This window comes from Thunnus albacares, chromosome 3, assembly GCF_914725855.1.
Source record: "Thunnus albacares chromosome 3, fThuAlb1.1, whole genome shotgun sequence".
Lineage (NCBI taxonomy): Eukaryota > Metazoa > Chordata > Actinopteri > Scombriformes > Scombridae > Thunnus > Thunnus albacares.
The window spans coordinates 5,385,070-5,399,795 of record NC_058108.1 but is presented as its reverse complement, the minus strand read 5'-3'; the positions used below and the strand labels follow the sequence as shown (position 1 = coordinate 5,399,795).

The window sequence follows — 14,726 nt, the reverse complement described above, 5'->3', positions numbered from 1 at the left end:
AATTTGTGTCTATAAGGGAGCAGAATAATTCCTCAACAAGATGACAAAAGTCCTGACAGAAGAAAAAAAAAATCTCTTTTTACTCTGTTTTAGTCTCCACCAACTCAAATATCTGCATTTATGCAGAATTTTCAATATTTGTGTTTTCTTTTGAATGTTCTTGGGGGATAAAGTTCTGGTTTTACCTCTTGAAAGTACATTTGATTAATTTAATTAATAGTAATACCATGAAACATCATTATTATTACCTGTTCATGCTCCAGTCATGATTGTGACAACCTTGCTGCAATAAAGACAGGACAGGACAAAAGGCTTTGCAAAAGCTAAGCCAAGCACACCAAGCAAAATCTGTTTTACACATTAGTTTTCTAGTTTTCATACATCAGGCTTCGTTCTGCAGTCTGTTGGTGTTTGACAATAAATTCAGTTGTACTACTCCAGGAATTTTCACTACACAGTCACATCACAACAGTCCTGAGTGTTTCCACTTTTTTATTCATTCATTCAAATATAAATTTGAATACAAACGTAACATGTGTGCTCCAGTATATATTCTGTGTCATCACTCGCATTTCTGCCTCTTCTGTGTTTTATGGAAGCACCGTTATATCAAACAGACACATTTGGTATCCAGGAGTTTGTACTGGTTGACCCACCAGTTGAAGTAAAAAAAAAAAAAAAAAAAAAGAAGCAGGTTCTTGAGACTCGATGCTTCCACATGTTTTTACATGTCATTGTTTATTGTTTCGGGGTATCTTGTCTTTTTATTATTCTCATACCACCGTCCTGTATTTCAGTTTGTCTGTTAATTGCAGGAAGAGAAGACGGGGCGGGTCATTATGTATTTCTTACAGTTTGATAAGATACTTGGACCTCAGATAATTATAGTTCAAAACTGGGAGTGACAACTAATTCACAATAAGAAAAACATTTGGGTGGGGTTGCTCACAATTTTGAGATATGAGACTGTGGACATAAAATTAAGGTTGTTTGTGACTGAATAAATTTACTGTGAGAAATTATGAACACCCAACAATACATTAATATTTTTATTGCTTTTTTTCTACAGATATAAACAGCAGATTGTCAGCAACAATTCAAAATTGCAGTCCTTTTTGTGGACATTTGCAAAAAATAGCTGAAAAGTGTTGAAAATGATTGAATTGAATGAAAAAAGATTATATCACATTTGTCTGCATAGTTTTAAAGGGTTTGATGACTAAGAGGATTTTAGTTAAAGAAAAAACAAAGTGTGAAGTCAGAGTAACAAAGTCTTTCAATGAAAGATTTCATGCAAGAACTTTAACTGCAAACACATCAAAGAGTTAAAGTCATTCTTCTCAGTATAAAGCAGGATCTTATCTCCAATATCCGCACTGAATGCCTTTCAGCTCTGTGTGTGTGTGTGTGTGTGTGTGTGTGTGTGTGTGTGTGTGTGTGTGTGTGTGTGTGTGTTGGAGCACCTGGAACCTGCTTCACATGTAAATGTAGCCGTTGTGGAGGCAGGCTCACTCAGACTTATAAAAAGCACATCGTTGCATGACTCCGACAGTACATTTCCACCCATTTGCTTACCTGAAGGAAACTCGCTTGATTAGACATCTCTCACCAGCGAAGTGCTGCGACTCCTGACTCCTGTTAACAATTCCCTTATCAGTTCACGCCCTACATCACCCAAGGCTTATCTCATTGTGGTGGGCTACAAAGACAGAAATAGATACAAGATAATAAACAAATGTGACTCACTCCACATTCGGAGTTGCGTTCAGGAAGGTGGGGGGTTAAAGCTTAGCTCTAATGTAATCTATAAACGGTTTCCAAATTCTCTCAGTTATCAGAGGAGACACGTTTTGTGAACATCAGTGTCTAACATTTGAGATGCTGCATCACCTCCGTCAGTCACAGCTCGGTGGATAGGAGTCCTCCGGCGGAGGAAGGATCAATCTCTGTGCTGACAAAGTGACAAATTTTGTTATTTTGAGTTTAGTTTCAGGAAGATTATTGTTCTCTCCTACTATGAATCATCATTTTGAAAATATCTGACAGTGTTTTGAAGATTGAACTCCAATAAGTGGACATATTAGGACAGAACAAGTGTGTTAGAGAGGCAGGTGAGAGTCTGCATCTGTCACAGGTAGAATCTACATCTGGAAACATTTTAGAGAATTTGACTTTAGAGAAATGAAGGTGATGCAGCACCTTCGAACCGAATGATGCCGTGCCAGGCACAGATTGAGGCCGTATGCAACCCTTCCAGGGCTTTTCTCCACCGCTCCACCATCAAAGCCATCCCCAAATCCCTGTCCCATACAGACCTAAGAATCTCCAGTGATAGATTTTGTAAATCAGACAAGAAATTATAAATAAAAGATATTGCACCCCCTTTTTTAAGACTCAAAGGAAAAACAGAGATTCCAAGGGATATTCATCAGGCAAGTTGGGGAAGGAAGTTGTATTAGCTTTAATATAACCACGAACCTGGAGGACTCTGAAAAAATGGGATTGTGGTAAATTAAATTTATTTCACAGTTGTTCAAAGGTAGGAAATATTTTATCAATAAAAAGGGCCTTCATGCTGCCTATGCCATTCTGTTTCCAAATACCAAAAGAGTCATCAGAGATTGTTCTTAACATAGTGAAATGACGGTGAGACATTGTAGAAAACAAAAGATCAGTCAGTCAGGATGTCAGATAGCATGACTTGTGATCCATTTGTACCCATTGATTTTCAGCATGCTTATCAGATTGAGCATGAATGTTACACACCCAGTCGTAAAACTGGAAATGAGGAAGTCCCAGTTCCCCACCTGGTCATGACTGCTGCAAATAAGCTTTTCTAAATCTGGGTCTAGTTTTTGTTCCAAATGAAACTAGACATTATTTTGTCGTTGGATGTAAAGACGGATTTTCATATTAGTATAGGAACAGTTTGAAATAGAAACAAACATTTTGGAAGGATATTCATTTTTACAGCATTGATTCTGCCTGCTGAAGTGATTGGGAGATGTGACCAAGTTCATAAGCTTTAAATGAGCTGGCAATACCTCTCATTACTACCACACACAGATATTTAGATGGATTTGTTGTTATTTTAAATGGCAAGTGTGTCTCCCCCCCATAATTAAACAATGAACATTCAAATTGGGAATTGAAGACATAATGATGAGAAAAATCATAGTAATTAGGAGCATATATACGTACGTCAGAAGCATGTTGTCTTTTCAATGATCTCATCCGTCCTGGTTTGTAAAATACAAAGGAAGAGCAAAGCAGAACCAACCTCCTTTGTACTACAGTTCCATCCAGGTTACAGGTCATTTGTTTCCCATTGTGGAAAAGAGCTAAACTGCACGTCAAACTGGAAACACCCGTTTTACGGTTGGATTGGGCCAAAAATAAGGCACAAGAGAAGACATGTTTATCATGTTTAACATTTAAGTCAAACATGTCATTGCAGTTCTAATGGACATTACAGCATCATCAAATCGGTAACGCAATTTTGTTTGCCCCAGTAGTCAAGGGCTTTCACACACTCTAAACAGCCTCAACAGTTATACTCCAGTAAAGTTAGTGCCCGACTGTCATCTGATATTACAGTATTCCTTAACGTTACAGCAAAGCCTTAACAAGGGAACATCCAGGCATCCTGACAAAGCTCTGTTGTCAGGAGAAGTTTATTTGTCACTCAGCCACACACGAACCACACATCAGCCAGCGCAAGTCGACATACATATCAGCAAAAAAGAACACACAATGAATATATATCTAAAAAACAAATACAGAACTCTGTGTCCATGAGTAGTAAAATACATTAAAACATTGTCGATAAAAAAAAAACTTAGAAGGCAGGTGCTTGGTTTATTTTCCAAGTGTCCAAGCGTGTGTGTGTGTGTGTGTGTGTGTTAGCCAAGGTGTGTAAGAGACAGAGTATTTAGCTCACAGCTTGTGGGTAAAAACTATTGCACATTCATTGATTCATTGGTGCTGCTGGCTTAAATACTGCGGATTGTTTGCCAGATGGGAGGGAGGTGAAGAGGATATGGGAGGGACAGGTGTTAAAGCATCTGTAAACACACAATGGACAAAGCCAGCGCCTCAATTATGCCTTGACATTATGATGCATATTTATTTTATCTCACTTCAGTACTGGGAGTGTCATACGAAGACCAGTTAGACTGGAAACTGCATCCTGTCTCAACCGACATGCCCCCTCAACAAACTAAGAAGAGAATATTTGTATGCTGGGAAAAGGAACAATGTATAAACCTTTTGTATGTGTGTGTGTGTGTGTGTGTGTGTGTGTGTGTGTGTCTCAGGCAGGCCTCCGAGGTAACACTCTTTTAAAGTTCATCTCATCAGCTCCGTTCATGAATGAAGATGTTGGATATTGTCAGCAAGCACGTATACACACACATGAAAAACACACATAACACAAAGTACACTACGAGCATGAGTGACAAATAGATTTTTACTCCCTCTTTTCCCCAACATTCCCATTGGATATTCTGGACGTGAGCAGGGAATCTACATCCCTGTGTGTGAAGGGAAACGACCATGAAGCATCCCCGGAGCCTTCAGAGCTGGCAGAGCTGGTGCTGGTCCGAGCCATCTGACTGGTCGAGGCAATGATGAGATAGATCACCTGTTAAGCAGATGTTGCCCTGCGAGAAGAAATGCCACGAGAAGGTCGGTTTGAAACATGCTCAGATTTAGAATCATGTCACAATCAAGTCAGTGTGTGAGAACTTTTTTTTTCCCCCGCAGTCTCTTGTATATCACTTTTAATTCATGCAGCATCATCCTGATCAGATCCTCCACAAAAAGTTGGGAGAGAGAGGCAGACACACAGAAGATGGACAGACGGTGTTGCAGTGTGCAGAAAGAAAGAGATACAGCAGAGAGAATGAGATGGAAGACAAGATTCTGTCTTGTCTCCCATCTCAGAGGATTAAGTCTGTGTGTCTAAATGAAAGAGAGACAGTCTGATAAAGTGAAAAGTGCAGTTAGAGACAAGTCCGAATAGGTCTTTAAATAACTTTACAAGTTGACAACAGCTGACACAAAGAGGTAATGAAATAATATAACAAAAAGCCTATAATTACAGGGTGTGGTGTTAAACATTAAGTCATGTACCTCAGTTTAAAATTGCGTCAACATTGTGTGGGATGTGAAGACACTTTGCGAAACTTCTCTGTGATCTGAGATCATCCATACAAGAGAGTGAAAATCAGGATATCTCAACTTTTACTGCACTGATTTTGACCATTCTTTTTAAAAAAAATATGTCTCTTGCAAGTCCTCCAACTTTATGGTGGAGTGGAGAGGATTTGGAGTGGGCAGCTGTGTGATTTGCACATTTTTAACAAGAGACATGTGAACACGTCTGCAACACAGATGCATGTAAATATTATCCGGTGATGTCCACTGTGTTTGTCTATATGAGACAGACCTTTCAAAGGTAAATGTTGTCTCCAGTCCTGCCCAGACTGACAAAACTACCATGGATGACTTTTAAAATGACCTCACTCAGTGGCAATATTTATCATGTGGTATGAACATCATCTGTGTTTGGAATGATCTGTCGCTCCCTAATTTTCCCAGCAGTTAATCATAATAAAATTGTGAAGTGTGGTAATGTATGTGACTTTATAGGCTGCTCTTGAATTATATTCAGTACCTGTTTGGGGAATGTTAATTTAATGGTGTTGGGATTTCACTTACAACTTCTGTTCATTTTAAAGGTGCCACAATTAGGCCCTTAAATAGTAATCAGTGTTTCAGAAATGTTAATCTTGTGAATAAAAAGGGTCTTAAAATTCTCTGTATTATAGTTTTATTTTATGGTCTTATTTGGGAGTTCACAAATAGTTGTAAACATATGAGTATGGTAGTACTGGATTATCAATAGGTGACACGTCTCTTGCCTGTGTCTTCCTCTTTCCGGTTTGACTGCTTTCCATACGTCAACTGTTGCTGCAGTCACGTCACTAGTGCGACAGGTAGTGCAACTGACAGTGTTTTGTTTAATTTATTTTTAGAAACTTTCCGATGGGCCTCTCATCAAAGGTGCATCGCAGGTGTTGAATAGCTCAGAGTAACTCATTTGAAACATCTTTCTGCCAACAATTTTCTATTCGTTCAGGTTTGATTTGGGATAAGTGTGTGAGAACTTTTCACCAGTCTCAGCACGCTCTGTGTTATATATATTTACCCGAAACATTGTAGAAATGTTGTCACATCATCCTAATTACTGTTTCCATGTGTGGTCCAAGATGTTCTACACATTTTGCAAAATTCACGTTGATTTTTTCACACATATAGACTGACCAGAATGACATGTGATGCGAGGTTACAGAAGGTGATTCATCCATTCATCCATCCATTCTCATCAGAACGTGAATGCATTTATTTTGTAAAGAAATCAGGCGTTCACAGTCGCGTCTATATGGTAACCATCGATTTATAAAACTCTCGCGAGACTTGTAGGCGTTGTTTGTCATTGTACAAAATAATTATGTTTTATGATGTGAAAAAGCTAAATTTAAGGTCTGGTTAGGCTTAGCCACAAAAAACTCCTGGTTAGAGTTAGGGAAAGATCATGGTTTGGGTTAAAATGATCACTCTCGCGAGATCTTTCGCAAATCTAGGGTTAGCGCCTAGGCACGGCCGGCTTTTACGTTGAACCACAAATGCGGAAGTCGCCGCACATCCTGGATGTGCAGCACGTTAAGTGTTCCGATCGGCGTCTCCAGACTCAACCAGCTCACCGCTGTCCATCCGCCTCAGCTCTCTGATAAAACTACTTCTTCTGGTTGTGTCTTGTTTCCTTTTCTGCCAACAAAATGCCTTTAAAGTTTGAGCTGTGCCCCGGCAGAATGATCGGAGGTAACCATCCATGTTTCATCATTGCTGAAATTGGACAAAACCACCAGGGAGACATTGAGATTGCTAAGAAAATGATCAAAATGGCAAAGGTAATACCCATCACACGGAAAGACATCGTACAGATTGATTTTGCATGTTTGTTTCTGTTGTTTCCATCTGAAACTGCCACGACACATTCACGGGAAGATCAGAATAACATGTAGCCTATTATAAACTCATTTAAAAATCGGCTAATTTATTATCTTGGTCCCCGCCTTCATCTGAATCATTACTTTGAATGAAAGGGAACTAGTGTGTCCATATAAAGGTTATTATAATATTGTTAAATTTATGGGCCATCTATATGCACGTGTGGAAGGATTTTTGTAAAACTGTATTAAACCATGTTGTTAAATGTTAAATTGCCAAATTTATGAATGGACTTTGGCTTGTCTATTCATACCTGCCACACAGTAGACATACGAGGTTCCTGTCTCTGTACCAAAGCTACATTATATCTCTGTGCTTATGTTTATTCAGTTCTACATCTATTATCCATTATTCTAAAGTATATAATATATGTCACATGATTAAGTGCACAGTTAAATCCTAAATGCCCAAACGTGTGTCATATAAAATGAATCAAAGTCTGGAATAATCTTTTTTTTTCTTCCCATAAATGAGCTGATCTATAAGATCTCTGACTGCTGACGTGAAACCACATTGTATTATACAGTGTTGCTGTACGTTGCAGCCTTATTCTATGCGAGACGTAGTATTCATTTCATCAGCCTACAGTTAAGTAAACTGACAAAACTGCATTCCTGTGTCAGTCAAACTCGATCTGTCACACTAGAAAATTATATGCCACTGTTTATTTCATTAAGTAAAGGGGGCAGGGTTTCTATAGTTGTTGAGTTCAGTAACACTTTTAATTGATTCCCAAGGATGTTTCCTGGGATAAATTATGTAATTTGGATAATTTGTGTTTAGGATGTGTTAAGTTTATAAGCAGTTTCCAATATGGGAACTTTACCCTCCTAATATGTTTATTGCTACACTTGCTTGTAGAAAAAAAAATCAGTTTTGCATGTTGAGAAAAAGACTCTTGCTGTAACTTGCTGTCACACCAGCAATTGATTTGAGATGTAATTCTTTCAACATATTTTCCAAGCGTCCCCTCTTTATTTTGGCCCACACTTTATATTCATCTTCACAGGACTGCGGTGCTGATTGTGCCAAGTTCCAGAAAAGTGAATTAGAGTACAAATTTAACAAGCGTGCCTTGGAGCGCCCTTATACCTCCAAACATTCCTGGGGGAAGACTTACGGTGAACACAAGCGCCATCTGGAGTTCAGCCACGAGCAGTACAAGGAACTGCAGAAGTACGCAGAAGAGGTCGGGATCTTCTTCACCGCTTCAGGAATGGATGAGGTAAGAGAGAGATACTTTTGATGAAGGTTTTGTGACACTTTAAACAGCAGTTTCACCTGAACTTTTTCTCCGCCTTTAGATGGCTGTGGAGTTTCTCCATGAGCTCAATGTGCCTTTCTTCAAAGTGGGCTCTGGAGACACCAACAACTTCCCATATCTGGAGAAGACGGCCAAGAAAGGTGAGCGGGAACTGTCATATCTGGAAAAATGGCTTGAGCATGAATCATAAGATGCATGTTTGTCTTCCACTTATATTATACACAATGTTTATCAGACTGTTGCCCTCTTGTCTGTCTGTGTCAGGACGTCCCATGGTGGTGTCCAGCGGGATGCAGTCCATGGAGACGATGCGTCGGGTCTACAAGACGGTTAAGGAGCACAACCAGAACTTTGCCATCCTGCAGTGCACCAGCGCCTACCCTCTGGAAGCTGAAGATGTCAACCTCAGAGTGATCGCAGTAAGTAGAATATGACTTTTATATTAAAGTGTTGGGACAAAAAGAAAAGATTTTTAGAGGTTCTTTTAAATTATTTTACCCCATTAACAGAAAATTAAAGCATTACTGAGACACATTTTAGCAGTTGAATAATCAGTTTCAAGAGCCTTTGAAATATTACATTCACAATTCACTGCATTGAATTGTTAGTATTTAAAATATAGGACTCCAAATTGTACTTTCTTATAATGGCTACATTGAGTTTTAACACATTTTTTTTAATCAGGTTCATTCGTTGTTCATCTTCTCAGATACTAGACATGATTCCACTAAAGTCACTTCTATATATTTTGGGATAAAGTAGAAAGAGGACGATCGTTTAATTTGACTTAATAATTTCATCGTTTCTCGATTCCAGCGTTCATAATTTAATCCACGCCACGCTTACGTCTTATGGATTTGAATCCGTGATTTTAGACGATTTTTCACAGATGCAGGGATATAAAAACATTCACACCCTCAATTTTAATGAAATTTAATTTTTATAACCACAACTTTCATTTTCACATGATTTTGTAACACATTATTTAAACTTAAGGAGTGCCCAAACATTTTTCACAGCAGTTTACGTCCCCAGTGTCTCTCTTAAGAGTGTAACTTATCTTGTCAACAACAGGAATACCAGAAGGAATTCCCAGATATCCCCATTGGGTATTCCGGCCACGAGTCTGGAATCAGTATTTCAGTGGCGGCCGTAGCTCTCGGAGCAAAGGTCATCGAGCGTCACATAACTTTGGACAAGACGTGGAAAGGAAGTGACCACGAAGCCTCACTGGTGCCCTCTGAGCTGACCGAGCTGGTTCGTTCCATCCGACTGGTGGAGAGAGCGCTGGGCAACGGCATTAAGCAGATGTTACCCTGCGAGCGGCCGTGCCATGACAAGGTGGGATATCCTCGTTTTTAATTTATTTAAGTGACATTTGACTCTTTTCATTCTTTAGAAAGAAAACATTTGAATTCTCTTGTAAAATAATTGTTGTCTCTTCTTCTTTTACTCTGCAGCTGGGTAAGTCAGTGGTGGCCAAAGTGAAGATCCCCAAAGGAACCACCCTGACTCTGGACATGTTGACGGTGAAGGTGGCCGAGCCCATGGGCGTCGCAGCCGAGGACATCTTCCAGTTGGTCGGCAAGTCCGTGACGGAGGACGTGGAGGAAGACGATAGCGTCACGCCGGAGGTGGTGGACAGCTATGGCAAGAAGATCAAGTGCTGAGAGGATGGCAGAGAGGTTTAGAAATGGTACAAAAAGGCACTTCATTTGAGAGGAAATGTAATTTAATCCTCTGGGGAAATTTTGGAAGGAGCTCAAGATGACACATGCAGGAGTGTTGTGGTAATTTTGTTTGGTGCAGCTGAGATTTCTGATCGCCCACAGGGTTTTGCAATAATTTCTTACATAATTGGACCATGTATTAGTTTAAATATTATCACAGCTGGTGTCCAAACAGAGGACTCCTGTGTTCTGGTAAGTCATTCACCCCGTTAGCTCTCTCTTGCCAAAGTATCTCTTTTTAATTTTCTTAAAGCCACCCTTAAGTAATACACTAAATGTTCAGCAAACAGGCTCTATAATAAAACTACCATCATCTAACAAGTTTTCAGTAGTAGTTTCAGCTCAGTGGTCAGTACTGGGGCGTTCAGAGGTGGCACAAAAGCCATTTGTCACTGTTAACTAAAGATATTTTGCACTGTAATGTTAGCACGAGCTGTAGAGATTAAATGAATATTGAACCACACGGAGGTGAAGCTGCTCGTTAGATCACAGAGCCTATATGCCAACAGTCAGCATATTCGTCTCTTACAGGCTCAGCATGCTGTCATGATTATCAACTGGTGTCAGGATGCCTCTAGTCTAGTGTGAGTTTGTATCTGTATGTCTTCTCTGACAGAAACTACCGGAGCCAGATGCGGAAAAACTCTTTGGATGTAATTGTGAAGAAAGAAATGTCTGCTTTAGATTTTTAAAGCTCTGTGTATGCATTTTATTTCTTCCATGTTTCAGTCATAAACCTGTCTCCTCCTGCCTTTGATTTGGCAGCAACACCGTCCTGTAATAATGATTTTTGGGATGAAGGATGTTAACACGTCAATATGTGGAAGTCTGTTGAGATCTATGATGTTCTGAAAAGATAAAGCCTCCAAATAAAATGTTGCCAAAATTCCCTCTTTGGTTTCCTTCTCATTGCGTCTTTGTGCGCCTGTTGTCGAGCAAGCACGTAATCTTATTGTGATGCCAGGTTTGCTATTTATAGTTTCTGTATAATACTACACTTCTGCATAATAATTTCTGTGTGGAAAATTGTGTGTGTATCCTTTTTAGATTTTGAAGTATTTGGATGTAATAGTCTAAAGTATTTAGAAGTAAATAAACAGTCGCAGGAAGATATTTACTTCTGCTAGAACTGAACAAAAACACTAAAACCTTTGATTCCACTATTGCAGATTTCATACATGATGAAATTGGACACAATAATTCAGTTTCCTTAATGCAGTTTTATTAATGTTGCCAGTTATAGGATCTGAACTCCTAGTATGTGACTCTTCAGGCTGGTCTGAGGCTTGTTCATGTCTTATGAGGTTAGATCAGCTCTCGTGTGCAGGGAGTTTAGTAAACTTCAGTTTCATATGTGAATTTTTCAAAGTCTTAAAAACTATAAATGATTTTACAGCACATGCACTGCATTAGAACAACGGTTCTGTAATCTGTAATCCTCTGGATGTGGATCAGAGCCTGAATCAGAGTCTCCAACTGATTCTCTATAAACACCATCTGCAGATGGATGAACATTTGTTATTGCAGGTGTTGTTACATGTTACATGGATTATGTCTAGACTTTCTTGCCAGTACACACAGAGCACTGAGTCCGTCTGATGAGGAGAGGATCATCATCAGAGCCTGGACTCGTGGTGAACATTTGTTTGTGTTTTCTTTACCTTTAAGAGACTTGATTGGTGAATGAGAATGAACTTGAACACTTGGTGAATTTGCAGTTATGAGACGCTGGGATTTCTGTTTGTGATTTTTGCTGAGGGTTAATTAGAAAATTCTGGATGCTAAAGGTGTGTGTTCCAGCTCACTGCCAGCAAGTTTGTTTGGTTGTAAATATAAAATCAGAGGACTGTAGGTCTCTATTTATACCAAAAAATAAAAGCAATGTTGTGTTTCAGCCACTAGATGGAGCTGTTCTGCTGAAACTCTGTTCAACACTGAGATCGACTCTCCAACATCTTAAAATGTGTCAGCTGTGGTTCATGAAGGGAAACAGGTGCAGTGAACTTCTCTGACATAAAAAACCAAAACGAAACATCAACGTCTATATGCAGCTGTGGTTTCCTTGTATCTCATTTAAATAACTGGCTTATTTACCAAATTCAATTCTGTGTGCATAAACAGAAAAAGAAAAGCTTAAAAGTGAAATGTATTGATTATGCTTAATTGAATGTCTTGGTGTCATCGAGGCAGCAGGATGTGTGTTATATTACTCAGTGGGAAAATTAACAGCTATAATATCCATATCCATGCATATATTATATATATATGTGTGTATATATATGTAGGATGTGATTTTACAGTGAGATTAACATACTTTATATACTTGTATATAATTTTGAACATCAGAATCATATTTTTAAATTGTTCTCTATGTTCAGAATTGTAATTTGTGACTTCATCTAACATTGCATTAATCATAATATCCTAACACATCATAACATATCCTCTACTCTAATTCTATTTTTTTTCTCACTCTCATATAATATCAGTATAATATTATAATTATAAGGTATATTATATACTGCATGGTGATATCGTCCGTTACCGCCAATTTACCACTATGAAACAAGAGGCCTTCTTTGTCTTCTAGCTAAAAGCTTTCTTTGACTGGTAGTTAAGTACCCATTACTCTATATAGATAGATTTAAGAGTAAGAAAATGTGCATAATATAAATGATCTTTGCTTAACCCCTCTACATGGTTGTCCAATCATAACGTAGCTTAGCAACCGTAACCACCACCTGCCAAGTTTTGGATTTCTCCTCAAGTTGAAGCGGTGTGCGTGGGACTGTAGTGAGAGTGATACTCAGCAATTAATGAGTTTGGAAGGTGGTGTCACAAAAACACAATCATATAAGGAATAGATTAAACAATCCATTACCTCACCTTAAGCGGCGTGTAGGTTACGGTGAGGGAAAGAGGTAAATTGTTCTATTCTATTCTATTTGTAGACTCATTATATAGATATCACAGATTACCTGAGCTGTCCCTGCTCACAGATAAAGGGTCGCTCACTAACTCATACATAACCTAGCGGCTATTTCAGGCAGGGGCTTTAGCCAATAAGCTGCTGCTGATCCCAGCTTCACAGAGGAACATCTATCTCACTTTTGACCACCTGGCCTACCAATGAAAGTGAGTCACCTATCATCTTGATATCATGAATGTAAAAAGACATAATAATTTAACGGATTGTGCAAATTAATGTCTGATGCAAAATCTTTGGTTTTCAACTCTTGGCCGGGGTTTATCTAATTTTTGTGTTCAGCAGGATGTAAGAAGGCCTACGTCTTTGTATGGCAAACTTAATCTACAACAACTACCCAAGATCTGGTGAGGTTTCTCCTGCATGTCAAGAGACTTATTTGTATTTCCAGTTCTGCAGGTGATATACCACAGCCTACCCAGAAGGAGGGTTAGTTTGGTTTGGTAGGTTATGTAACAAGTTTAGCCTTTTCAGTACTTTACATAGCCTTTAATACAGCGGCTATGGCCCAAATCCAGAATCCTCACTGAGGTCAAGCACTTCTTCACCAAACCAAGTGTCACCTCAGGTTGTAGCACTGGCTTCTTATTCTACATTGAGTGAACTAAATATAGAGACAACTAATCACTTTTACACAAAATTTTGTTTCGTATTTTATGTAAAATGTGATTGTCCAGAGATTACTTGGGCATACTTAATAGCCAGAGAAAATGCTAAAACTTCATTATCCTATGAGACAGACAGATTTTAGTGAAAGGTAATGCTGTAGTAATGCTCCTAGAAGGCAATGGAGCTTTTCAGTGGTGTTGGCGGGGAGAGGACAAAGGCCTTCTGTAAGCCATCAAGTGCAACATTTTGCTTGTGAGAGAAAGTTAGCAGCTCACTCAATTAAGTGTGCTCCTGTTTATTGGATAAGAACAGTAGGAGGTGAGAAACGATGGGGTCAGGTTGGATTTATCCCAGCAGGTTATGTATCTTATAAAGAGACTGAAACTGAATATTTTTCTGAACATCATTCTGATCACAGACTTCCCATATTTCTATCTTTAAAATAAATTTTCTAGTAATGAGCCATTTTTCAAATTTTTCGTCTCCAAAAAACTTCTATTTTCTTTAATCTTTTATTTTTTTATTTCTAATGAGCCCTTGGGTGGGATTTTTTTTTCCTTGATTCGACTTTCATAACAATACACACATTCACACACTGCACCTATAGTGGTGGTGCTATGTTTGGGACGACTACATCACATCATTTGAACTCACCTTCAGGTGGCTACTGAAGCTTACAGTTCTCACGTGTAAAGCCTGACCTGACTTAGAAGACACACGCGCACACAGACGCACACAGACGCACACACACACACACACACACACACACACACACACACACACACACACACTATATATATATATATATATATCATTGCAGAGCTGCTCAATCAAAATTTGATTTTCATTTCTACTTGATTTAAACATCTTTGCACACATAATTAATTTGATGCATTTGGTAGAATAAGGAGAGAGAGTTAATGCCACATAAAAGTTGGCTGAGTCTTGGGGCTTCAGACCCACATTACAGACATTTGGGAAATGACAAAAGGCATATTGATGTCACTTCCAACAACTGACTATATGACTAAAACATGAAGGGAAACCTTCACATTCTGTACTG

The 14,726-nt window shown here is 38.8% G+C and overlaps 1 protein-coding gene and 1 long non-coding RNA gene across 2 annotated transcripts; one reads left to right on the top strand and one right to left on the bottom strand.

The window, feature by feature from the left end:
- Nucleotides 1-4,449: 4,449 nt before the first annotated feature.
- LOC122979179 lies at nt 4,450-6,515 on the bottom strand. Its single transcript, XR_006402808.1, has 2 exons — nt 6,328-6,515; nt 4,450-4,661 (listed from the first exon to the last, which is right to left on the bottom strand). It is a non-coding gene; the product is annotated as an uncharacterized LOC122979179 (long non-coding RNA).
- A 176-nt stretch (nt 6,516-6,691) lies between these two features.
- Nucleotides 6,692-10,957, top strand: nansa (N-acetylneuraminic acid synthase a). The gene is made up of 6 exons (XM_044346425.1): nt 6,692-6,974; nt 8,084-8,299; nt 8,379-8,478; nt 8,603-8,757; nt 9,413-9,679; nt 9,799-10,957. Exons 1-6 carry the CDS (start codon nt 6,843-6,845, stop codon nt 10,006-10,008), a joined length of 1,080 nt encoding a protein of 359 aa, XP_044202360.1. The 5' UTR covers nt 6,692-6,842; the 3' UTR covers nt 10,009-10,957.
- The last annotated feature ends 3,769 nt before the right edge of the window (nt 10,958-14,726 follow it).